At 41.2% G+C, this 23,339-nt stretch overlaps 7 protein-coding genes across 7 annotated transcripts; 3 read left to right on the top strand and 4 right to left on the bottom strand.

The window, feature by feature from the left end:
* Window positions 1-2,532: 2,532 nt before the first annotated feature.
* Window positions 2,533-5,167, top strand: C8Q69DRAFT_101228 (acetyltransferase). Its single transcript, XM_028625009.1, has 2 exons — window positions 2,533-3,701; window positions 3,760-5,167. The coding sequence occupies exons 1-2, from the start codon at window positions 2,801-2,803 to the stop codon at window positions 4,980-4,982; spliced, it is 2,124 nt and encodes a 707-aa protein (XP_028482174.1). The 5' UTR covers window positions 2,533-2,800; the 3' UTR covers window positions 4,983-5,167.
* Window positions 5,168-5,394: 227 nt separating this feature from the next.
* C8Q69DRAFT_501379 (putative porphobilinogen synthase) lies at window positions 5,395-7,295 on the bottom strand. The gene is made up of 2 exons (XM_028632363.1): window positions 6,798-7,295; window positions 5,395-6,743 (listed from the first exon to the last, which is right to left on the bottom strand). The coding sequence occupies exons 1-2, from the start codon at window positions 7,017-7,019 to the stop codon at window positions 5,835-5,837; spliced, it is 1,131 nt and encodes a 376-aa protein (XP_028482175.1). The 5' UTR covers window positions 7,020-7,295; the 3' UTR covers window positions 5,395-5,834.
* A 128-nt stretch (window positions 7,296-7,423) lies between these two features.
* Window positions 7,424-8,616, bottom strand: C8Q69DRAFT_479561 (hypothetical protein). The gene is made up of 3 exons (XM_028631454.1): window positions 8,179-8,616; window positions 7,925-8,066; window positions 7,424-7,823 (listed from the first exon to the last, which is right to left on the bottom strand). Coding segments are annotated over exons 1-3 (387 nt in total). The 5' UTR covers window positions 8,180-8,616; the 3' UTR covers window positions 7,424-7,579.
* Window positions 8,617-9,152: 536 nt separating this feature from the next.
* On the top strand, window positions 9,153-11,782 carry C8Q69DRAFT_479566 (hypothetical protein). The gene is made up of 2 exons (XM_028631455.1): window positions 9,153-9,257; window positions 9,330-11,782. The coding sequence occupies exon 2, from the start codon at window positions 9,334-9,336 to the stop codon at window positions 11,461-11,463; it is 2,130 nt and encodes a 709-aa protein (XP_028482177.1). The 5' UTR covers window positions 9,153-9,257; window positions 9,330-9,333; the 3' UTR covers window positions 11,464-11,782.
* Window positions 11,783-12,655: 873 nt separating this feature from the next.
* On the bottom strand, window positions 12,656-13,642 carry C8Q69DRAFT_101400 (hypothetical protein). Its single transcript, XM_028625011.1, has 2 exons — window positions 13,534-13,642; window positions 12,656-13,465 (listed from the first exon to the last, which is right to left on the bottom strand). Exon 2 carries the CDS (start codon window positions 13,366-13,368, stop codon window positions 12,721-12,723), a length of 648 nt encoding a protein of 215 aa, XP_028482178.1. The 5' UTR covers window positions 13,369-13,465; window positions 13,534-13,642; the 3' UTR covers window positions 12,656-12,720.
* Window positions 13,643-13,770: 128 nt separating this feature from the next.
* On the top strand, window positions 13,771-15,802 carry C8Q69DRAFT_479569 (hypothetical protein). The gene has a single exon (XM_028631456.1). The coding sequence runs from the start codon at window positions 14,047-14,049 to the stop codon at window positions 15,457-15,459; it is 1,413 nt and encodes a 470-aa protein (XP_028482179.1). The 5' UTR covers window positions 13,771-14,046; the 3' UTR covers window positions 15,460-15,802.
* A 410-nt stretch (window positions 15,803-16,212) lies between these two features.
* C8Q69DRAFT_479571 (hypothetical protein) lies at window positions 16,213-17,880 on the bottom strand. The gene is made up of 4 exons (XM_028631457.1): window positions 17,370-17,880; window positions 17,029-17,306; window positions 16,812-16,979; window positions 16,213-16,751 (listed from the first exon to the last, which is right to left on the bottom strand). Exons 1-4 carry the CDS (start codon window positions 17,806-17,808, stop codon window positions 16,413-16,415), a joined length of 1,224 nt encoding a protein of 407 aa, XP_028482180.1. The 5' UTR covers window positions 17,809-17,880; the 3' UTR covers window positions 16,213-16,412.
* Window positions 17,881-23,339: the final 5,459 nt, after the last annotated feature.

Below are 23,339 nucleotides of genomic sequence, written 5' to 3' on the forward strand. Positions count from 1 at the left end.
GACAGGATAACTAACTGATCACATGCCTGGTGGATCGAGGAGCGGCGCCCTCAGATGATGTGACACCGTTACTGGACAAGGAAATCTGCTACGCTTCTGCGCGCCCCCCCCCCCCCCCTCGGTCTGATATGATTGATGATGTGCAGACAGAGAAGTTCACTGTCGGCGGCAGATAAGGCCAAAAGCTGAAAAGGCTGGCTGGACTAAGGTACGGTACTTTGCATTCTGCAATGCGGAGACGGATGATCGGTTGCGCGGGCCATTAAGCGCAGTGCTTGAGGCCTCAGCGTTCCGCCTGACGATGCGGACGGACCAGTCATCGTGTGCGTCTCAAGCGCTCCCGTCATCGTCCGGGCCGGAGAGCCGTGACGGTTCTGGGCGCATCTCTCTGGAAGTAAGCGACCCGCTTGGCGAGTCGGGATCAGAAGCAGAGAAAAGAGAGTGATATTAATAAATAAATAATAATAATACTAAAATAATAACAATAATAACAATAATAATAGGACTACAGAAAAAGCGAACAGTCCGTGCCAAGTGACACAAGCCGCGAATCATGGCGCGCCAGACGTGATGACCCCGAATTGGATGAGCGAATCATGCAGCCAGAGTGACGACTTGCAGCAGCGACTCGAAGCGCCCGGTCAGGCACCAGTTAGACTGTTAGAGTATCTTCTGTCCCTCGGATCTCCCTGTTAGTTAGTAGTTATACCGCGCACACGAACCCGGCTTGGCTCTGGGTGCCCTGTAACAGGGGAATGTGATGCGGAAAGCAGGAGGACATGGGTTCAACTGCTATGGCTAAGCCAAGGTAGTCTACGCTATATGAGATGATAGAGTATCTACCAGACGATGACTCGACTCGACTCGACCCGACGACCGCGTCGCGCCCACCCCATGTTCGCTCAACCACGGCGGTAAATCCTGATGTTACGATTCCCAGCCAGGGTCTTCTTCTTGGAGGGGGGTGATCGAGGAGGGTGCGCTGTGTGGCACCATGGCCGGGTCCAGGACCGGCCGGAAGCGCATCTGGGCCGGACAATCGACAGCGGACTGGGTTGTGCAACGCGAACAATAATGCAACTGAGTTGCTCGTGCAGGGTTTCCCAGCGCCCCAAGCGTCGCGGGCATGGGCGCGCGCCCCCCCTTCTAACCGCGCCCACTGCTGCCGTCCGGCGCCAACGGCGAATAACTTTGGCGAAAACACCGGCCGCGGCCCCACAGCGCCAGGCCGAGGAGGGGGGGAAGTTCAAGGAAAAGAAGGCCAGCAGCGAGTAAGCGACCAGAGGCCCATCGCTGGATTGTCGCGACAGGGGACCAGAGCCCGGGTTGGCATGGACGATGGCGGTGTTTTTGTCCCTGCTGCCGCGCTTACCTCTCGAGTTCTGCGGTGATTGATTGATTACCTAGGTAATTAATTCACTAACTAGCTAGCTAGCTAATTCACTCACTCACTCACTCACTCACTCACTCACTAACAAATATGAACATGAACATGAACATGTCCCATCTCGCTGCCCGACTTGGCCTCCCCGTCGAGCTTGTCTCAGAGTCGCTCGGCCAATCGAGCTGCCGCCCTCTCCCGGGCAACGCAGGCGAATCAGCAGCGCGCTGGGCAGTCTGCCGCTGCCGATCGCGCGCCAACCCAAGCCAGCTGGCACCCGCAGCGCCGCAGCGCCGCAGCCCCCTCGCTCGTCGCCCAGTCACACGGCCGGCTCGCTGGTTTACCCGACCCTCTCGCGCGCTTGCCAGCGCCGCCGCTTCCCCCTCCCTCTTTCTGCCGCAGCCTGGCTTGCTTGCTTGCTTGCTTGCTCGATTTCCCTTCTGGTTCCTATCCGGAGCTACGAACTAATTGGTAGATTATTCTTCTACTACTACTACTACTACTACCTAGCCCCGAGCTGCTCACTTGACTGTAGCTAATACCTATCAAACCCGCCAGCCGGAGAGGTAGTCAAGTCACTCAACTCCCTCTCTCATTCCCTCTCACTCTCACTCTCTCCCTCTCTCTCTCTCTCTTTCCCTCTGTCCCTCAGTCCTCCCTGCACCAAGCTCCGTTACTACCACGCATTTCCCCTCCTCCGCTCCCACACACACACTCTCTCTCTCTCTCTTCACTCCCACTTCCCTTTTTGTCTCTTCCCTGGCCTCGTGGATTTCCTCTACACAGCCTCTTCGTCTGATGATAAGATCGGGCATCCTTTCGACTGTGGTGGCTTGATCTGGTTTCCCCTGCACCGGTCCTGTATGCTCCCGCAGAGCTCATCTCTGGGCCAATTAAACGACCCCTTCCCGACACTCATCCGGCCACCTCCAATATCTCTGCTGTAAATCCACTGCTCTACGACGCTTCATTTTCTTGCGATAAGTAATCTGTGTGGGTTGCGCCAGTACCAGTCGTTTCCCGAAACCCGTGGAGTCGTGCCAGCGCGCTACCAGTACGCACTGTGGTGGTGTTCTTGCCTACCTGGTTAATGGCTGTCGCACCGTTGCAGAACCGGATCTACTGCATTTAGCTTCCTCTGCTGTACCAAAGAGCAAGATCGACAACAGAGACAGTTGCGTCAAGGACGTGCGTTGGTGGTGCGGTTGGAGTCTATCTCGCTGTCGCTATTGTTGCGAGAGAAAGAGGGAACCGCCTACAGCGTCAGAAACAACGAGGCCAAGCCATCGCATCTTTTAGGGCTGTCCAAGAATTTTCCATTTGCCATTGACAACGTCGCTTTCCTCCCGTGTACTGGAAGTTCATAGGAGCTGTCAGTCCTCCCGCTTTATATTATCGATCCAACCGTGTCGCATAACGATGGCGGCTGTCGCACCGACGCCGGTGACGAACGGGACTCGCGAGTCAGAGAAAGAACACAATGCAGAGCACAGTCCCCCTCGCTTCACAGCAGTGAATGGGAGAGACATCCCTGCGTCGGCCACGAATGGATCCACATCGTCTTCAAACGGCACCTCTCATGGAAATGAAGAACGTCGAGAAGTCTACGAGGGTGGCTGGGCTACGAGCGGATATAATACGCCTATGTCACGGCAGGATGAACGTCCTCGCGACGGGGGAAGCGCCGGGCATGATCAGGAGGACAGACAATCTCAGCGGTCACCATCACAAGGCACTTCAACAGCCACCAACAGGAATAAACGCAAAAGGTCGGAGTCCGCAGAGCGACAAGTGTCTCCGCAGAATAAGCACCAGGGCCGGAGCCTGCCAAAAAGCCCAGTGCACCGCTCCGATGACCAAGGCGATGCTCAGATTCAAGCTTCGAGTACGAACGCGGGCTTGCCTCATCCGCTTCCAGAAGCTCAGAATCCATCAGCGAATTATCCACGGGTAGAGAGTGCCGACGAAGTCCCCCCAGCTTCAACAGGCAATCCCTGGCAAGATTATGATTCACACCTAGTTTCCCAGGCGCAACGCGCCCAGCATCTAGATACGTCTGACGCTCAGCTTGCGGAGGCTCTGCAGCGTGAGGCTCAGGGCCAAGATGCCCCTCAGAAGGGATGGAGTACTGTGAGTCGCCCAGCAGAAGGTTCCGTGGACCTCGACCAGCGTGCTCTATCAAATTATGGGCAAGATCGGTCACCGGGGGCAGCCGTTCAAGTCGGGCCCAAGAGGAAACGCGTCTTCAGCAACAGGACCAAAACTGGCTGTATGACATGCCGGCGGCGAAAGAAGAAGTGCGACGAACAACATCCTGCTTGTAAGTTGAGCACCCCTTCCTGATCAAGCAATAACAAAGGCTCACATGGGTGGTTCAGGTAACAACTGTATTCGGGGCGGCTTCTTATGTGAAGGATACTCGTCACGAAGCACATGGCAAAAGCCATCCAGTGTACTGAAGGGTCCGATCCCTTTGCAATCGAAAGAAGGCTATCCTGATGTCACTGGCCACTATGTCCAAGAGATGAGTCCTCAGCGACCTGAAAGGCCCCCTAGTTCCGCTCAACCAGTGGAGGCGGGAAAGATGAGACCTATGGTCATCGATGACAGCGAGCGCTCTGCTCCGCAGTATGTTACCAGTCCCACAGGTACTGGAGCAAGTCGCGGATCGTGGTCGAAGCGCAGCTGGCCTGGCCCTACGGGTCACCCCGCATATGTGCCAGAGCACATGCCCGCCAAGTCGGATTATCGGGAAGTGCCTCCAATACATGAGTTATCAAGAGAAGGGCCTCCCAAGGCCGACTACAACGTGGTACCGTCTATCCGCGAACTCTCGCATCCGAAACCCGGAATGCCACTTTTCCAAGGGGTCGAGCAGCGGACGGTGCATCCGACGACTGTGGATGCAAACAGTCCGCAGGCGCAGGCAAGGATGGCCCTGAGTATTGAGCACCAGTTGTCCACGAGATCTGTCCCACACGAGGAGTCTGAAAAGGATAAAATGATCCGCGGCGAGCTTTACCGGCCCTTTGATATGCTTCTAATCGAGGAAAGGGAGCGCTGTAAAGCGGCTCTCTGGAGGTTTAACAATGTATCGAATCCTTTGTTCGCCATCAGCGCAAAGGAAAAGAACCGCTTGCTGAGAGAAATCTTTATCCCATCACCCAGCGCAGCTACGGGCTCTCCATCAAGTGGAAATGTGACTCGTCCCGCGGGGTCCATCGGCCAAGGCGCAGTGATCGAAGCACCATTCAATTGCCATTATGGATATAACATCCATATCGGAGAAGACGTCATGATTTCGGAGAATTGCACGCTCATTGACGACTGCCCCATCAACATCGGAGCGCATACCTGGATTGGTCCAAACGTCACCATCCTGGGCTCCATGGCACATGCCAATATGCAAGAAAGAAAGGGCTGTCAGAGCCGTTATCAAGGACGCCCCGTCACCATTGAAGAAGATTGTTATGTTGGTGCAGGCTGTACAATCTATCCAGGTGTCCGCCTCCGCCGGGGAGCCTATGTGGCCCCTGGTGAGGTGGTCAAGTCTGACATTGTAGCATACGGCTTCCAGGGACTTAAACCCAGTTATATGTGAGATGCTTATGTATATGATTATTGTTAAAGCCATGAGGGGACACTGTTGGAAATTGCATAGTTCTCTCTTCAAAATAATATTATGATTTGTGTGGATGGACTAGTTATCATGAGACATGTTTCTACAACTGTCTTACTTGCATTGGCGTAACTATTTGGACAATCTGTGGCTTTTGTTTTTGTGATCTCTCTCTCTCTCTTTTCTTTTTTTTCTTTTTTCATGTGACACATGTTCCAGTCTATATTACTGTGTAATTAATTAAGTCTGGCAGGCTCAGACTTTCTGGTTTACCCTATTGATGGCTCAGTTTGCAACTTTTGACCCCTCTTAGCGTTTTCTTCTATAAATGATTTCCTGATTAATGTGGATTTATCGGGTAATATAACGAATAATGACGAAGGTTTTCTTAAGGCCTCCCAAGTTCTGGCTGCGCATTAAATTGACATAGCAGAGGTCTAAAAATACAGCATTCTTCGCAGGATAGTAATAACAATAACTAATGAAACAGAAAAGCAGATATAGTCTATATTTCATTTTCAGTAAAAAAAAAAAAAAAAAAAGAGGGGAAGGAGGAGATAAACATAAACTATAACAAGACAGACAGACAGTTACTCAAACAGGCCTTATCATGCATAAATAGAACCAATGTAGATATCAAATCCGAAATTCTTTTCATATTCATCACAGTGGACAACTGCACATTAGCTTCACACACAGAGCGACCCATTGAAGATATGCATAGGACATGATGCTTGGTAGACGAGGACGTTGTACATAATCTAGATTCGCATGAAATAAAGCGGGAGGGGGGTTGATGGTTTTTAGGGCGAAAAAAAAAAGCAGCAATTGTAATTAAGAACGAAGCCAGTCCAAAAATTCCGGGACAAAGTAGCTCACCACAATACCTGCGCCTGCCCTCAAGATGCCTTCAGTGCTCTCGAATGCCATTGATTTCAAGTCAAACACGCCGGCCTTGGCACCTGCATGGATCATGGCATATTCACCGCTTACTTGGTAAGCTGCAATAGGCATATCCTTTGCCAGCTCTTTTGCGTCGCTGATGATGTCCAGATAGCTGCTGGCCGGCTTCACCATGATAATATCTGCACCCTCCGCCACGTCGCGTTGGATTGCACGCCGAGCAAGACCTCGCCCGCCAGGTGGCAATTGGTAACATCTACGATCTCCAAACGAGGGAGAAGAACCAGCAGCATCACGGAAAGGTCCATACAAGCAGCCACTGAACTTGGCGCTGTATGACATCAGAAGCACACGGTGTGCGATACCGGCTTCAATTAACTTGAGCTTGATCGCCCGTACTCTGCCATCGTTCATATCTGACGGGGCCACACAATGCGCACCAGCGATAGCGTACGCCATTGCAACGTCTGAGATCCGATCCACGGACTGGGCATTGTCAAGGGTGCCATCGTCTCGAAGTATTCCACAATGACCATGGGATGTATATTCGCAAAGACATACATCCGCAACTATATAAAGCTGTGGAAATCGTGATCGAATCAGACGAATTGCTTGTATGACAGGGCCTTCGGGGTCATCTGCGGCTGTTCCAAGGGCATCCTTCGCAGAAGGATTTAGCGGCACGCCGAACAGGATGACCGATCGTAAGCCTTTCCGTACAAGAGGCGCCAGGAATGGGACCAGGCGATTCAGCCCGCGACGATGTTGGTTTGGCAATGATGGTATGAGCGTTTCTTCATCGGGATTGTCCGTGATGAATAGCGGGTAAATGAGCATTTCCTGGGACGATAATTAGTGACGATACATGAGCAGAGAATCATAACCGGCGCGCACCTTCGTCAGCTGCCTCTCTGCTTGCCATGACCTGGTCAGAGGGTGGCTGTAGCCAGCGTGAAGCTGGCTAGAGATGTCTCCGGATATGCTGACACTTGTGGCAGCCGTGCTGGCGTACGACCGAGCAGTAGCACGCGACGGAGCATGAGAGATTTGGGAGCTGCGGTCATCTGGATGGGCGTCCCTAAAGGCGATATCGGATACAAGATTTGAAAACGACATGGTGATTGCGATGTATCTTGGACTATCTGCGCGTCTGCTTCTTATGACTCGTTCATTCGAAAGGGGCGTCGATAAGAGCAAACGCACATGCACCGTCTGATTGCCGTATGCAGTAGCAATGCGGCACGAAGCGGCGCGAGGTATAAGAAACACAGGTTTTTGAGGCGATTGATGGCAAACTGCTTATACCGTGATTCGAGTGCTGAGGATGTTGGAATTGAAGAATTGTATGCAGAAGTGAATCTGAGACAGATGGGCGAGGCAAGGGAGCGCTCCATACGGAGCGGTTCGGGGCCTTCGGGCTGACATCGGCCTGTCCTTCATTGGTGGGGCTTACCCGGGCGCCACTGGATACTCATCGACTGCTTACTGATTCTAAAACTCTGCGGCTCCAATGAAGAAGATATGTAAGTAAGTACCGTAGAAAAATAACTAACTAATCATTCCGACATATAATGATAATAATAATAATAATACATCATAATAGGCAAACATAGAACCTTCCCTTTCATATCTTGTGATAACTGCACCCCAACGCATTCGTCCTTCAAGTTCAATACTTAGTCCTTGGCGCTCTCAGTAGTGCTACCGCTGCTTTCATTACTGTCAACTTTGGAGATAATATAGGCGCCTGTCTGACCTGGCTCAGGCTGTCCATGCAGTTCCTCTTCGAATACAGGCTCCGCTTCGACAGTTTCAAACTTGGTTTTGAAGTCGGTCAGGCCATGGTTACTGCTATTGGAATGGCGTCGCGTATTGGTGAATGTATATTCATAGTCTTGTACCTCCTCTCCGGAGCGGCCCCTAGAACAAGTATGTGCAATTAGTCCTGCCAGGTTCCTTTTCACGAAACAATTGACACCGCGTAACTGTAGCTGTCCGAATATGTGTGAAGAAGATCTTACCAGTTACCCTTCCCAGCCCCATTCTTCTTCGTCTTGTGGGGATCGACAGCGACGGGACCCGTCTTTGCAAAGTAGCGAGGAAGATGTTCATCCTCAGCGGGCCCGGTGTGGTCCCGATCGTTCAGTTTGTGCGAGCGCGTCACTAGCATGCATTAGTCGTACTGCCAAGGAAAGCAATCTAGTCATTGCAAGCATCAAGCTGACTTGTTATGGAATGATTGTGTCTGTTTCTCCGATGGAATGAGCTGACTTACTTGTACAAGAGTGGTATTGGAAGAGCGCAAGCTGTCGAATTAATGAGGCTTCCTGGCAAGGAGTCAGCTGCTATACTCATTAATAATGGATGCAAGTCAGTCCGGTAGCAACAAACCAACGCCCGTAAGTCGTTGAGCGATGCTTTGGCGCTTTCTAGCTGGAGCTCGACTCAGGAAATTCTTGATGAATTGCGGTTCTCTGCACATACAGAAATCGTTTTGGGAGGCACTACGAAGTGGTGTGTGCCGGTAGTTGGAAACTCTTGGATGGATAACACTGTGCCAGTGGTAAAATTGCACAGTGAGGCGAGAACAGCTGTCAATGACTGATGTCGAAGACTCTTTACAGTAGGACAAGAATTGCAAGGAACTCAGATCAGGAGTAATAGCCACCGTGGTTGGAAGTTCTACATATATATATATGGCCAGAGTATATGCAGACTGCGGGGTCCCGAGCAGCATCCGAATCATGCCAGCGCCCGGTCGACTCGTGACCTCATACATCATGAGGAATGCCCCGGATCTACCGGTGCAGGTGTACTCTCAGAGATATCCTCTCCAGGAGCAAGGCAAGTATTGATTTAATATAATATCACATTATTATTCACATTCAGCTGTACTTCTTGACCAGTTGAGCGTGAGTCACCTTTACTCCAAGACATAGTTATTTCCATAGTTATTGCATAGTAAAATCGTATGATTCTAGAATCCAGCGGCACTAAGTAGCCCGAAGCGGGGGAAGACAGGACTCCACTTAAGTAAGTAAGTAGAAAAGAAACAGTCGTCTACGATTTTAACAGCACGGGCTGCTACAACCAAAGTACCGTGACTGATTCCCCTTTATCTCTTAAAACACTTCCTCTCGCGCTTATAATTTCTTGGGGTTGCTTCGAATAATTACTCAATCCAGGAGACCAGCTAAGAAGCTAAAGCGAGCTAGGTGATCTGGCTATCCTACCTAGGTACTACGTGGCTATCTAAACCTAATGCGAAGGGTGAGAGAATTCTTGCTAGTGCCCTACGTTGCCTTGCACTTGTCATTATTTCATCATTTAATTTGGCCGAGATTGAGCTTTCAGGTTCGTAGAGATCGCGATATTTATTTCATGAGTGTCGATTACCAGCACAGGCAGTAACTGGGGCAATCTCAGAAAGATGGGAGGAACTATGGATCCCAGTGTCTTGAGAGAACTCCATGACGACCTCGTCCGGAAATACAATAGGCACGCGGCTGCTATTGAGTGTGTCTGGCGGTCACTCGATCAGAAAGGACGGGCGACTTGTCTTAAGGCTGGTGCAATCAATGGTGTTGTTCTGAAACACCCTTTGGACCGGTCGTTGGGGGATGCCATAATCATACCAGAGTGGAATCTACGCGATATCACGGAACCAGGATCGGATTTCCTGCTGGGCCTCCTCAAACACCGTGCTACGAAGTCCCTTTTCGAACAGTATTGCACTGGTGCCAATGGTGAACCTGGAGATCATGCCTTCATCCAAAAGATGAACGCCAAAGGTTATCAGCACAGTCAACCTTTCCATAACTGCTATACATTGTTCATGGATGGTAATCAATACGGGGCATCGTATGAAGTCTTATCCGACCATTCTGACGTTCTGGCTGCTTTTGAACCCGCCATTCGAGCCGGACTCTGCGTTCCTCAATCAACCGGCGAGTTGATACTGCTAAGGCAGTTTTCTCTGCTACAGGGCCTCAACATCATTGTCGATGATATCCTGGACACGCGTTCAGAAGGCAGAGATCGGGGGAGCCGACCAAGAAAGTCAGACAAAGCAGCCACAGCGGCTCTTACTGCGTTATCTGATCAAACCCCCACAGCGAGGCCTACTCTCCCGGACCTGATTGCCAGCGCCCGAGATCAACAGGAATCTCTGGAGGAGTATCTAGAGCTCCTCTCCACAGAGCCGGCCGTTCTTGCTCACGCTGTCAACGCTTGGTTCTTCAGCCGGCCAGAACTTGTTGCCGACGAGAAAGGGCGCAGATTGCCGGTTCACACTGATAAGTACATCAGTCCTGCCTTTTTTGATGCAATCCATAGCGCAGTTAAAGGCGCTGCGGTCTGGGGGTACATTTGTCGTCTCCTTGAGCTCCTCAGAACCACGACCACGGATAAAGTCTACCGGGCCATTCTTCTTCAAGAGATATCCAATATTCTATATCTTGAGTATGAGCGCTCCAGAGCCCTCTTCAAGCGCCATGTCCGGGCAAGAGCAGGATCAAAGTGGTTCAAAAGGGTATCTAATGCGTACGACCGTGCTGGCAACGCACGCGTTATCTTGAAGTGTAATCCCGAACAACTGACCAGATCGGATCCTCAGCTTCACTATATGCTGCGTCTCTGCCAGTCAGAGACAAATGCTGCTAATGCCGTCGACTGGATCAAGAAGTTGAGTGGCCTTCACGAAGCACATCCTACGGAGCGGGAGAGATTGGCAGATCTCGAAGCCGAGTCCCTGTGTGATCTGGCTGTCATCATCGGGTCCATTCAGGACCTCTCATCAGTGCTTCCAATACCCTCGGCTTCCCGTAAGACGGGACAGCTGTTTATCTCCAAATATCAGGAGTTAGATACCGAGTTAAATCGGCTAGGAAAGAACATTAACCTGCACGACTATGTGGCACCTATCAACAATCTTCTAGAGCCGGGAATGGCTGAAAGCGCGTTGAATACTCTCGATCACTTCGTCGTCGAAGGAACCGGTACAAGAATGGGATCCCTATACCGAGATTTGATCGAGGATTCTATTTCCGGTCTCACAATCCAGTATCAACAAGCAAAGGCGAAGCTGGAGCAAACTCAAGCTGAATCGGTGCAACCTGCCATCTCTGTCCCAGAGCCACTGGATACTCGAGTAGAAAGGCGGAGGGAAAAGGAGAAGACCCGTCCTCCGCGTTCGTCCGCTTTTGAAACTACACTACGAGTGGAGCCGCCTGTGGTGGAGGAACAGACTTCACCATCACAGACTTTCAGAGTGGATCCATCAACGGCCAGTGTCTTCTCCACGCTGTTTGAAAAGTCGAACTCACGCGGCTCAGTAAGCTGGGCTGCGTTTGAATTGGCACTGGTGAAATTAGGGTTCTCCATCCTACCGAAATTTGGCTCAGTTTACACATTTCTCCCACCTGATACAATGGCAGTGAGAAAGTCACTTACGGTACACCGGCCACACAAGTCCCGAATTGAAGGGTACCTGATCCCCATATTCGCACGGCGTCTGAAAAGGGTATATGGATGGAATAAGGAGACATTTGAGGTTTCATAACTTACGGATTCGGACTTTCGCTTCTAAGTTCTATCTTCGTTTGAGCTCTTCGTCTCGTTTGCGATCCTCGCTATTCCTTATTGTGACGGCCTTAGACCTAGATATCTTTACACCTAGGTGTTAGGATATATAGCATCTCGCCGGCGAATAGTAAAGGCATTAATAGTAATGTGTTTCGCCATTAAGCAGATTAAACCCATAAGCGAATTACCCTCACTACGTTTCTCGCGCTTCGAAAATCAAGATTATCCCACTACTAAGTATCTATGCCTCCAAAACAGCAGAAATTATCAACAGAATTAATGGGGTTACTTATGAGTTAAATTAAAACTTAACTCACCAAGGCCCCCAGTTAAGCCAAGATTCTGGGCTTAACTTTTTAGATTGAGCTAAGGACTTACTGTAGGCTTAACTTAACCCATAAGTCTGAATTCTCTAGGGCTCTAATATGACTGCTCTAGGTTTTAACTTGATATAGTAATCTAGTAGGCGAGTAGACACGGAGACAGACGCAGTTGAGACAAAGCCACAAGCAAATGGGAGCGAAATAAACTAGTGGAATAGATTAGAGATCCATCAAACCTGCAAGGACCTTATATAGATCCATCCTATCCTACTGTAATTCTCGCGGATCCTAGATTAGTCCCGCTATCCCTCTTAGGCAGTCAGTTCCTTTCGAATCGACGTTGCCTGCTGCCGCCTGCCTTGAGCACCGCTTCTATACTAGGAATACTTTAAAGTGAAAATGCAGTGCGCCTTTGACACTAGGTGGAAGTGCAACGACATTCCCTCCTAAATATTGCTATATTCAATTATCTTGGCCCTCAAAATCCTCAATCCCGAGCCAGAGCTCTCCCTCAGTCATAGCAGTGCTCGTGGTTTCCACCGATGTCGACCTCTAGCAACCATTGCATTCCATTGAACACTCTTTTCTGCATTGCTCCCTCTTCACCTTCCTTATCTTCCATTCTCGATGAATCCAAGGGAGGTTGGTCAGGTAACGGGTCTGGAGAGCCCCCTGAAGGCTGTTCGGTGGGCGTTGCAAGTACCGAGAGGGCTGTATCTATCTCTTTCCCCTGCGTCTCAAACAGCCGCGATGCCCTGAACTTTGTCGTCTTCCCACACTAGCGTTTGGGAACCCCATTGAATTGCCAGCTAGAGCACCTCGAATGCGATTTGAGACCCGAGCAAGAATAGGTGAACGTTCTGGGTCACAACGCGATATATCACGTTGAAGAAGCTGCTTTGCTAAACCTCTCAGACACGAGGCTCATGCCCTATTAGCAGATTGTCATCCCTCTTAGCATCTTCCTGTCGCAGATGCTCTCTAGCCTCCATAAGTGCCTTCCCCAACCGATTTTCCCCCCAATGCTGTCGATACGACATAGCATGCTTAGCCGTATATCCAATACCCCATACCCTATCATTTGATGCCGCCTCTACCAGCAACCGATCACCAGTAGCAAGCAGCTTGCTTTTCAATTTTGGATTCTGTCCGAACTTGGCAATGGTACCAGCCACAACCACCAGACTCTTAACCTCGCCCCAGCTCACGTCTGTGAAACCTGCCGTCAACCTGCCCAGTCGTTTCTGCTCCTTCGGGGAGGTAGTTGCAAGGACTCGTCTTTGAGTTTCTCTGTCGTGGAATCGGCCGGCCTTGCAGTACATCATGAACTGTTCGGCGCAGGTGAAAGTGATGCTCCCCTCGGCGGCGTCGTCGTCTATGGCGTAGCCGATCTGTGAGGATATCTCGGTCTTGCTGAGGGTAAAAGGGGAGGGAAACCACTGGCAGAACTCGCCGTGTGTGTCATCTGGCATGTAGAAGAAGATGGGTCCATCGATATTGGTTGGCTTGTCTGGTTGAGTTGTATGCAGGCTTGCAGAGCTCTTCTTTTGTCGCTTCATTGCGTTTTATCATCGGGTAATGATCTCCTTGACTTGTTGGTCATTTTTTTGGGTTGTGGTTAGAATCATGGCGGGATGGATCGATATAGAGGTTCTTCTGTAAGTTGAGTGAAGTATAGAGTAAGCGGGAGGCAGCCTAATAGTCGGTTCTTGGAAATAACTAACTTATGACGTAGAATAGATATAGTGTAAATATGCCACTAGCCTTGGATCCGTTAATTTACTCTACTCTACTCTACCTAGGTACTCTACTCTAGAGTACAGTAAAACCTGGTTGTAACAAATTAATTTCGTAGAACAGGATTAGAGTCAGACACGCCGACCAATACTAAGCCTATTCTGGAAATATAATAACTTCCAAGGTTGGCTGACCTGCATACACCTTAGGACCTCAACCCATTCCCCTTTCGTAGTGAATCAGCATACAATTCATTCCTTCTTCTAGTTTAATAGCTGCAGCGTTTTTGTGGTTCTGACTCACTCGGCGAAAACTGACCCTCAAGATCGCATCTGCTTGTCTCCAGCACGAGGATATATACTTCATCTCGCATCCCTCTTCTCTTCTATTTTCACGTCTCAATTCGCAAATCAAGCTCTGGTGAATCATGACAATACAAATAAGGCAAAATCTTTCTCTATATATTCGAATCACGGAGCCATAAGCTTCTTTTTATCGTGATGTCCGAAAGCACAATTCTCGCACCTTTGGACTCTGCCGAATTAATCAATTGTGGCTTGCTAGGCCCTGGCAGGACCACTGGATCCCAGCGACTGCACAAACGTCGACTGAACCGCTCTAGCGATGAAGAGAACCATGATATATCTCTCAACATTTCTCTCTCTTCTCCAGCTGCCGACGGTGCATTTGCCATGATTCCTGTGGCCCTCATCTCATACGAAACTCTTGTCTATGTTGGCCTATCTGAAGCAAAGGCTACCGAGCTGTGGAACCAATGGACCAGCTGGCCGGCTCAGGGACCCCTTCGCGAGACTGATCCCGACGATGGTGGATGGATAGTCACTTTCAAAGACTTCATCATCGGTTCCTTCGAAAACCGGGTTGACGCTGCAGATGATAACGACCAGGAGTGGCGAGCGTGCCTGAACAGGTGTGGTGTGGCTGTTGACGTACAGAATGCCATCATGGATCCTCGCTTTAAGTATCTTCGCCTATCCCAGTCATGCCTCTACTGGGTCAATGACACTGTCAACATGCGCTACGCAGGGCTCGAAGACATTCAGAGATCATCACATGAGCGAGAGATGCAGCTACGGCGGATTGCCACTCGTCCAGGTGATAAGCAAGGAGGACGACAAGGCGGCTCGGACATTGCTACAGAGTCATCGTCTTCAGCCGGCCAAGGTCAACATTCCGTCTCTGGCTTTCAACAACAGGATACGCCTGGCATTGGCCTGGATATCTGGGGCTCGACAAGTGCCATCGCTGCCCGCAACGCTCCTGGACATACTGTGCTCTTCAAGGGCCTCGATCAGGGCCGCATTGCTGGTCTTTTCGACGAGGCCGGAACCTTGGATCGCATTAGCACCCTTCTAAGCTCAGCACCGAGCGACCTCAGTGGCACTCGATCCCTCTTCTACTTTACGCCGGACCACCATGTGGCAGAGTACCATGCTGCATATGCTAAACGGCGCGCTAATTGTGAATCTATCGTCATTGTCTGTCTCCGCATTCCGAATGCCGCCATCGAGAGCTTGTCAGCATCAGATGTCCAATGCATTTACTGGCCTAGCAATGAGTGGAAGGAACTGATTTGGCTCTGCCGCACCGTAAAGTCTCTTCCATTACACCTGCGAAAGTATAGACAAGCTATTCTCGTGATCGGTACAGTTTCGCGGAAACCAGACAGTGTCTACCATGCAATGAACTCATGGCAACAGGTTACGGAGACATGCCTGTTTCGAGTTGGACCGCCTGGCCAGAAGAATCTAACCATCCAGTATGTTTTCTCAGGAGAAGAAGACGGATGTCAGTTCTTGATCGAAAATGGTGCCCGAAACATGAAAATCTTTCCCTATCCTCAATCTGAGCTTGAGGCGTGGCTTGCCGCCAGTTCTTCCTCCGACTATTGAGGGCAAAGCATAGGTCGAGCCACGAGGAGTCTGAAGGGTTGTCTCTCAAGGCTGGGCGAGCGTACAATGTTTTCGCGATGGCTCGGGGACTTTGGAGTATATGGACGTTGAATTTCTATAGCAGTCTAAAGCACATTCGTGATAAGAAGAGTACAGAGCAATAGAAAAAAGAAAACTATTGAAGAATAGAATCAGATTGCTGGGGTTTGGAGCCTTGTTGTCACGTTTCGTCTGCTGCGTTTAAATCCGGCCAGGCTTCTTCCATAAAAATTATAGTTTGAAGCTATGGCCGAGTTTTTCTATTCATATCCCTCGTTTGAAAACTCCAATTAACAAGAACCGCCTCTATTGCCCGCAATTTTCCCTCTCATTCGCGGTCGTTGTTTTTCGAAAACATCTCGGAGCCTGTAGGCCTCCTGCCGGGTTTCTCCCACGCCTTTCTAGCTCTACTGCTACGGCGTAGCTAAATTGTGAGGTGTAAGAAGGTTAGATTCTCTCGTAAGATCTATTGTAGCTACTAATAAAGGTTATAAATCTAGCATTACCTACTGGCGGTAAGCCAGGTAGTACGCTATAACTAAGCCGTTGTTAATATATTGTAATGGGGAAAGTAAGCAGGAAGTATAGAGGTTATATCCTAAGAGTACTATTGGCTAAATATATACTAATATATTAACTGCCAAACCCGAAATTATTATATCTACTGCTAAGTTATACTCCTAAATAAAGGCTATTAAAGAATCTTATACTAGCTCCTAGTTCAAACTGGTATTTATATTATGACCTAGCTACATTAAAAGACACGAGACCTGATCCGTTGTGTAGAGGTAAAACTCAAGACAAAGGATTTTTGGTCAAATGCAGGTTTGTGGTCGATTTATATGCCTGTTCGTCATGCAGGTTACGGTATATCTTGCGGAGTAGCTCTATGATATACTTGAGAAAACTGCGAATCAGTAAGAGACAGCTCGGTCCGACCTGCCCCAGAAGGCTGCGTCTAGGTAACGACTAAGATCACTCGAGCCGTCCTCATTAAGAGAGCCATCGCCCATACTCATCTTAACGGCTTCCAGCTCCCTTATATATTTATCTATTTCTTTATCTATTCCTGATGCGTTTAAAATCTCAGCTACTCGCCAGTGGTAATCTAGTAAAACTGGATTTGGTATCGGAATATCTCCTGCACCATTAGCGGCTTGGAGAGTTATTTGTCCCACATTAGTGATTATTCTTCTTACCTGTGTAGCTCTAGCTCGGCGGTATGATTTAAGATTATAGATGTTAGGCGTATTCTAGATAGTATATATTAGTAAATCACACCCTGTGTATAATAATATTAATACCAGACGTACAGTGGGCTTAAAGGCAATACTAAAAGAGCTAAAAGCTCTGTGCATGTCCTCTCTCAAACAAAAACCATTCGAGCGGTCATTAATATTCTTGGTGCCTATAACATGTCGGACTGCAGGGAAATATTGGTAAAGAGCTTCCCATACTTGGCTGATATTATATGTAGAACCCTATAGTTTGATCAGCGCTTGTATCTTAACCTAATGTGTTAATACTTACTGGTTCAGCTTTCCAGGAGGCTAGCGAAAATGGAATGATGTGAGCTGCTTTAATATAATCACAATCGAGATCTTCTGGGGCTCCTATCTCCTCCCATTTCTGCCAGTGAAGGTCCTGGGTGATCACGCAGCGGTAGTTGTCACGACGCAATAAGTCTTCGCAGAACTGCTCCTCTTGCTGTTGCGGATTACCTAATGTTGAGGCGATTACCTCAATACTATTCTCCTCTCTCTTGTCGATAGGAGTCCGGGAAGCGGAGTTGCTACCTGCCGTTTTTACTGCATGGAAGTCAGTTGGTGATTTAATTTTGCTTATGCTTATGCACTTTCCAGAAAACTTACAAGGAGCGAGAAGATATGTATAGATGTTCTCAAACATTTCATATAATTTATCGTCTGTTTTGCACTGTAATATATCGCGTGCCGCAGAGTCTCGACCGCCTGCTGGTAGCCAATCCAGTAATGCTGTCATGCAGGCCTTCAGCTTCTGGTCGGCCCTCTTCGTCTTCTTATGGCCTTTGCCCTTGGCCTTGTCCTTGGGAGAAGTAGAGTCGTCCACAGCAGCTTCATAGCGATCGATCCGCTCTTTCGCTTTGCGGCAGAGGTCAGGCCATGTTTCTGGTGGTTTGACATCCGTGGAGAGAGCAGAGAGACCAGTTTCCACCGGCGTGGCGCGTGCGGAGGCTCCAGCTAGTGGTTCTCTATTAATGATCCGGGCTGATTTCCGGGTTGGCTGGGGCGTCTCCAGGGTCTCCGAGGGTGCTTTGCGCTTCGGTGGCATGATTAAGGTGCGTGGATGGATCTGGATAGAGGAAGTAGAGAGAAGCTTAAAAAAAAAGAAGCGATCGTCGGGATACAGTTCTACGTAAAAAGTTTTCGTGATAATAAAAAAATAACTATGTAATATATTTATTTTTAACAGTACCTATAATATAAATATATAAAATAAAATAAGAAAATATATATTTATATAATAAATATTTATAAAAAAATATAATAAAAATTATTTAAGCTTTTATATATTTTTAATATTTTAAAATATACTACTTCTATTTTAAATTTAGAGTTTTTTAAAACTTAAATAAATAAATATTTTTTTTAATAACTTTCTTAAAAAAATTTATATATAAAAAATTAAATATTTAACCTTATTTTATAAGAATAACTTATAAAATAATATATATTATATATTATTTTATAGAGAAAAACTTAATAAAAAAATTAAGTTTTATATATTTTAAACTTTTAACTACTTTTTTATAAAAATAGTTAATTTTAAATAGATTTTATTTAATAAATTTATATATAAAGTTTATTATATTATTAAATATATAAAAAATATAAGATAAAAAATATAATTTTTATATATAAAGTATTTTAAAAAAAGTTTATATTTATTTAATAGTTAAGAGCTAAATATATATATAATTATACTTTTTCTAAGAATAAACTTTAAACTTATTTAATATAAGAATTTCTTAATTTTAAAAAAATAATTAGCCTAATTAATTATAGAGAATAGCCTTAAATTTAAGGTAATTATATAGAATATATATAATATACTTATCTGTATTTATAATAATAGAGAAGTAATACTATACTTAGAACTGCTATTTTATTAAGACTTAATATACTAAATATATAAAGAATTTAAGCATTTAAGTTACTTAAGGCTAAAGAGTATTTTTTATATATAGGCCTAGTAGCCTAGTATATAAAAAGATATATAGAAATATATAGTTACTTACTTAAACTACTAAACTATATAATAACCTTAACTATTATTAAAATATAAAAAAGTATAATATTAAGTATAGCTAAATATATACTTATTTAAGTAATAGAGAATAAACTTAATTAAGTAATTATTAATAATATTAAATAAAAACTATTAAATTATTATAGTAATTAATTATATTATAAGTTAATTAATAATAAAAGCTATTTTAAATATAATAAAGGAAATAATTATAAAGTTTCTATATAATAAGATTTATATTAACTATAGAGTATTATAGAAACTCTTAATAAATAATAAATATAACTTACTTATAAGAGTAATATATATTATACCTCTAGCTTTTTACTAGAGTATAAGCTTATAGAACTATAATAAAGCCCTAAATCTAAATATAATACTAAGGTAATTAGTTAAACCTTATACTTCTTACTTTTAAGATTTATATAAGATAAAGCTAAGAAGTATTTAAGGTTTAAAATATAAATAGGCTCTAGATTACTATCTTACTAAAAGCTAGTAATTTATTCTAATATAATATATACTCTATTATTTCCTTATTTATATAGACTCTTTATTATTAAACCCCTTTAATATAAACTCTTCTTTATATTAATTAGACTCTTTATCTTAATAATTAATTCTTTATTTTATTATTAGATTTTTCTCTAAGCTAAATATATAAAGCTACTATTTTTCTTATTATAATTATTAGTAGAGTAATTTATTAATAATCTTTAAAAACCTCTATTTCTTATTATTTAAATTACTTTATTTAGTAATATAAATAGGTATAATAATATACTCTATAACTTTAAAAATAAAAGTCTTAGTTTTTAGCCTATAGGAAATACTCTATAGGACTTAGAGATTATTAAATCTAATTCTTAGCAATTAATTACTAAAGCTAGTTTATAAATATTAGAAAATACTTTATAGAGTTTAAAAAAAGATTAAATTTAAATAAAAAATAAATTATTAATAAAAAAGAATCTTTTATAGCTTTTTACTACTTCTTATATTAATAAGTAATTAAAGCTTAAGCTATTAAAACTGCAGAGGTATAAAATTATTATACTTAATACTTAATACTTATTACTAGTAATATTAATATATAGATAAATATTTAGCCTATAATACTTTATTATTTAAAATAAAAAATAAGAAGATTACTTATATTATAGCTTTATTAAATAAAAAATTAGCTTAATCTTAAATTTATTAATAAGAGAATTTTAACTTCTAGATATTAACTTAAAATAGATTTAAAGATTAATTACTAGATTTATTTAATAATTTATATTATTAAGAATAGAATATAATAAATTACTTTTATACTCTAACTTAATATTTAAATTAAATTATTAAAGCTTTTTTATATTATTTTAAATAAGCTTATATAAAGCTAAATTAAGATAAAGGATTTAATAATAATAGAATTATTTAATCTTATATTTTTTATATAAAACTATAACTTAAAGTTTAAATAAGCTTATTAAACTACTAAAACCTCTTAATTAATTTTAACTAATTAATATCTTTAGCTATTAATTAAGAAATAAATTAAAAGAAAAATAAATCCTTAAACTTATTTACTATACTAAATATAAGTAGATTAATATAAAATATATTAAAGGATTTTTTCTTAAAATAAAAGAGAAAGAAGATTAATAATTAATATAAGAGACTAAATAAATTTTAAAAAAGAAAGTTTAAATTATTAATAGAATAAGATTAATTTAAAAAAAAGCTACTGCTTTAATTATAATAAAAAAATTATATATAAGAATTTAAATTATACTTAAAAAAGAAAGATTTTTTTAAAAAAAAAAGCTTAAGATTATTATAGCTCTTTATAATAAAGAGTTTAAAATAAATAAAGAATTTTTATATATTTTAATATAACTTTACTTACTTAATAATATATTTAAAAATAAGGCTTTTATTAATTTATGTTTAGCTTAGTATTATATTAGCTTAAATATAATTATATAATATAAAATTTCCCTAGACTTCTAGTAATATATAAATTTTAAATTTATTAATAAATATAAGATTTAAAAATATAGATTCTTTAAGATAAAGATTTATATTATTAACTTTAAAGAAATTATAAAAAAAGTAAATATATACTTTTATATTATCTTAATATTTAAATTATTTATTATTTTTAAGAAATTATAATTATAAGCTATTAATCTTATTATAGATTAAGAATTAATAACTTAAAGATATTATATTCTATAGTAGCTATAAGTTAAGATTAAAAATATTTAATAGTTTTTTTAAGATAATAAAAAGAAAGATAATCTATATATTTTATAGAGATTAAATTAATCTTATAGCCCTAAAAAATCTATCTTTAGAATATAAAAAATATATAAAAGTTTTTTTAAAAAAGGAAATAAGTATATTATCTGCAGAAATAAGTAAATATAAAATTAAATTCTTAAATAATATAGTATCTTTATAAAAGAGATTTTATAATCTCTTTACTAAAAAACTTAATATTTTATATAAATATCTTAAAAATACATAATAGAAAGAATAGATATAACTATTAATTAGTCTTATAAAGGTATTTATTTTATTTATTCTTAAGGCTAATAATATACTAAAACTTTATATTAAATATAAAGCCTTAAATAATATTATTATAAAGAATAGATATTTTTTACTTAAAGTAAATAAAATACTTAATTAATTAATTAGCTTTAAGATCTTTATTAAGCTTAATCTTAGAGATATTTATTATTAAATTAAAATTTGCTAAGGAAATAAATAAAAAATAGCCTTTTAAACTTATTATAAGTATTTTAAATATTTAATTATATTATTTAGCCTATATAATACTCTTACTACTTTTTAAGCCTATATTAATTAAGTATTATAGAGATTATTAAATATTTATTATATTATATATTTAGATAATATCTTAATTTTCTCTAACTGTATTAAGAAGTATAAGAAATATATAATATAAGTCTTAGAGAAACTATAAAAATATAAATTATATATAAAATTATCTAAATATAAATTTTATAAAAAAAGGGTTAAATTCCTTAGCTTCTTTATAGAGAAAAATAGAATAGAGATAAATTCTAGTAAAATAAAAACTATTAAAGATTAGCTAAAGCTTAAATTTTTTTAAAAAGTTTAAGTCTTTTTAAGATTTATTAGATTTTTTAAAAGATTTATTTATAATTACTTTATAAAAATAGCTTCTTTAATTAATCTATTAAAAAAAAGTATTTAAGAAAAGAAAATTAAAATATTTATTTAAATTAAAGAGGCTATAAAAGTATTTAATAAGCTAAAGTTAATATTTATAACTCTATTAATATTAAAATACTTTAATTTAAAAAAGCTAATATAATTAGTAATTAATATTTTAAAATTTACTCTTATTATTATACTTCTTTAGAGAAATAATAATAAGATAAGTTTAAATATTAGTTTAAAGATAGCTTTAAGAATTAAAGCTAAAATAAGTTAAAATATTATATTTAAGAATTAATATCTTATAGTATATTATACTTAAAAGTTTATTAAAATAAAGGTATATTATAAGATTTATAATTAAAAACTCTTAGCTATTATTTATTAAGGTATAGGCTTAAGGAGTAAGTTAAAATAAATAGAATAAGGTAGTTAATACTAAGACTAGCTATAGAATCTCTATCTAGCTAATTTAAACTAGAACGGGCTATTATAGGCAGGCTTAGTAAATAAAATATAGCTTAAGAAGCTTAAATTTAGATTAAGCTATATATTAAAGATATCTTTATAAGGTTATATAACTCCTTATATAATCTAGAAGAGTTTAAACCTTATTCTTCTAAGTTAAGTAAGTATTAGCTAGTAAGTTAATTATTCTCTTATACTAGTATTATAATAATACTCTTTTCCTTAAGGTTAAGCTTTATTAAGACTATTTCTAAGCTTTAGCTTATTTAAGTAGTAGTAGTAAAAGTTTATAATAATTTCTTAAGTATACTATAAATAATATATAGGCTCTTTAATTAAGTTATTATAACTTAATTACTTAATAATATATTATAATTAAAAGCCTTTATAGCTATAGTATTTTTATTAAGAGTTTAAAATATCTTTAATAATTTATTCTTTAAAGCTATTAATTTTAATAAGTAATAATAAAGATTATTTTTATTTAAATATAAGATCTTTAATAATAAGGTAAAGTAAGCTAATATTAAATATAAAATAAATATATATTAAGATAAGCAGGTTAAGCTAGTAAATATATAAGCTAATAACCTTAATAATATAAAATAAGCTAAGATTCTTCTAGTTAAATTTTTTCTAGAGATATTAAATATAAATATTTTAAATATTTAATTAAATAAATTATCTTATATAATAATAATAAGCTAAGGTTTAATAATAATTAATCTGCTCTTTATAATAAGCTTAAGTAATATAGATTTAAGTATAAATATAATCTATAATATCTTATATCTTTTTAATAAAGGCTTTAATATTTTTAATAATAAGCTAATTTATAGGCTAAATAGGCTTAAATTCTATATATAGATAAACTTATAATTAGTAAA

Source organism: Paecilomyces variotii (assembly GCF_004022145.1).
Source record: "Paecilomyces variotii strain CBS 101075 chromosome Unknown C8Q69scaffold_13, whole genome shotgun sequence".
Classification (NCBI taxonomy): domain Eukaryota; kingdom Fungi; phylum Ascomycota; class Eurotiomycetes; order Eurotiales; family Thermoascaceae; genus Paecilomyces; species Paecilomyces variotii.

Excerpts from the sequence above, each read along its gene's own strand:
- C8Q69DRAFT_101228 (XM_028625009.1), top strand. The coding sequence starts at position 2,801 with ATGGCGGCTGTCGCACCGACGCCGGTGACGAACGGGACTCGCGAGTCA. Across the intron at positions 3,702-3,759 it reads CGACGAACAACATCCTGCTT|GTAACAACTGTATTCGGGGC; the intron begins GTAAGTTGAGCA and ends TGGGTGGTTCAG.
- C8Q69DRAFT_501379 (XM_028632363.1), bottom strand. The coding sequence starts at position 7,019 with ATGTCGTTTTCAAATCTTGTATCCGATATCGCCTTTAGGGACGCCCAT. Across the intron at positions 6,744-6,797 it reads CAGAGAGGCAGCTGACGAAG|GAAATGCTCATTTACCCGCT; the intron begins GTGCGCGCCGGT and ends TTATCGTCCCAG.
- C8Q69DRAFT_479561 (XM_028631454.1), bottom strand. Across the intron at positions 7,824-7,924 it reads GGGGCTGGGAAGGGTAACTG|GGGCCGCTCCGGAGAGGAGG; the intron begins GTAAGATCTTCT and ends TACTTGTTCTAG.
- C8Q69DRAFT_479566 (XM_028631455.1), top strand. The coding sequence starts at position 9,334 with ATGGGAGGAACTATGGATCCCAGTGTCTTGAGAGAACTCCATGACGAC.
- C8Q69DRAFT_101400 (XM_028625011.1), bottom strand. The coding sequence starts at position 13,368 with ATGAAGCGACAAAAGAAGAGCTCTGCAAGCCTGCATACAACTCAACCA.
- C8Q69DRAFT_479569 (XM_028631456.1), top strand. The coding sequence starts at position 14,047 with ATGTCCGAAAGCACAATTCTCGCACCTTTGGACTCTGCCGAATTAATC.
- C8Q69DRAFT_479571 (XM_028631457.1), bottom strand. The coding sequence starts at position 17,808 with ATGCCACCGAAGCGCAAAGCACCCTCGGAGACCCTGGAGACGCCCCAG. Across the intron at positions 16,980-17,028 it reads CCTCCTGGAAAGCTGAACCA|GGTTCTACATATAATATCAG; the intron begins GTAAGTATTAAC and ends ATCAAACTATAG. Across the intron at positions 16,752-16,811 it reads GTATTGCCTTTAAGCCCACT|AATACGCCTAACATCTATAA; the intron begins GTACGTCTGGTA and ends TATACTATCTAG.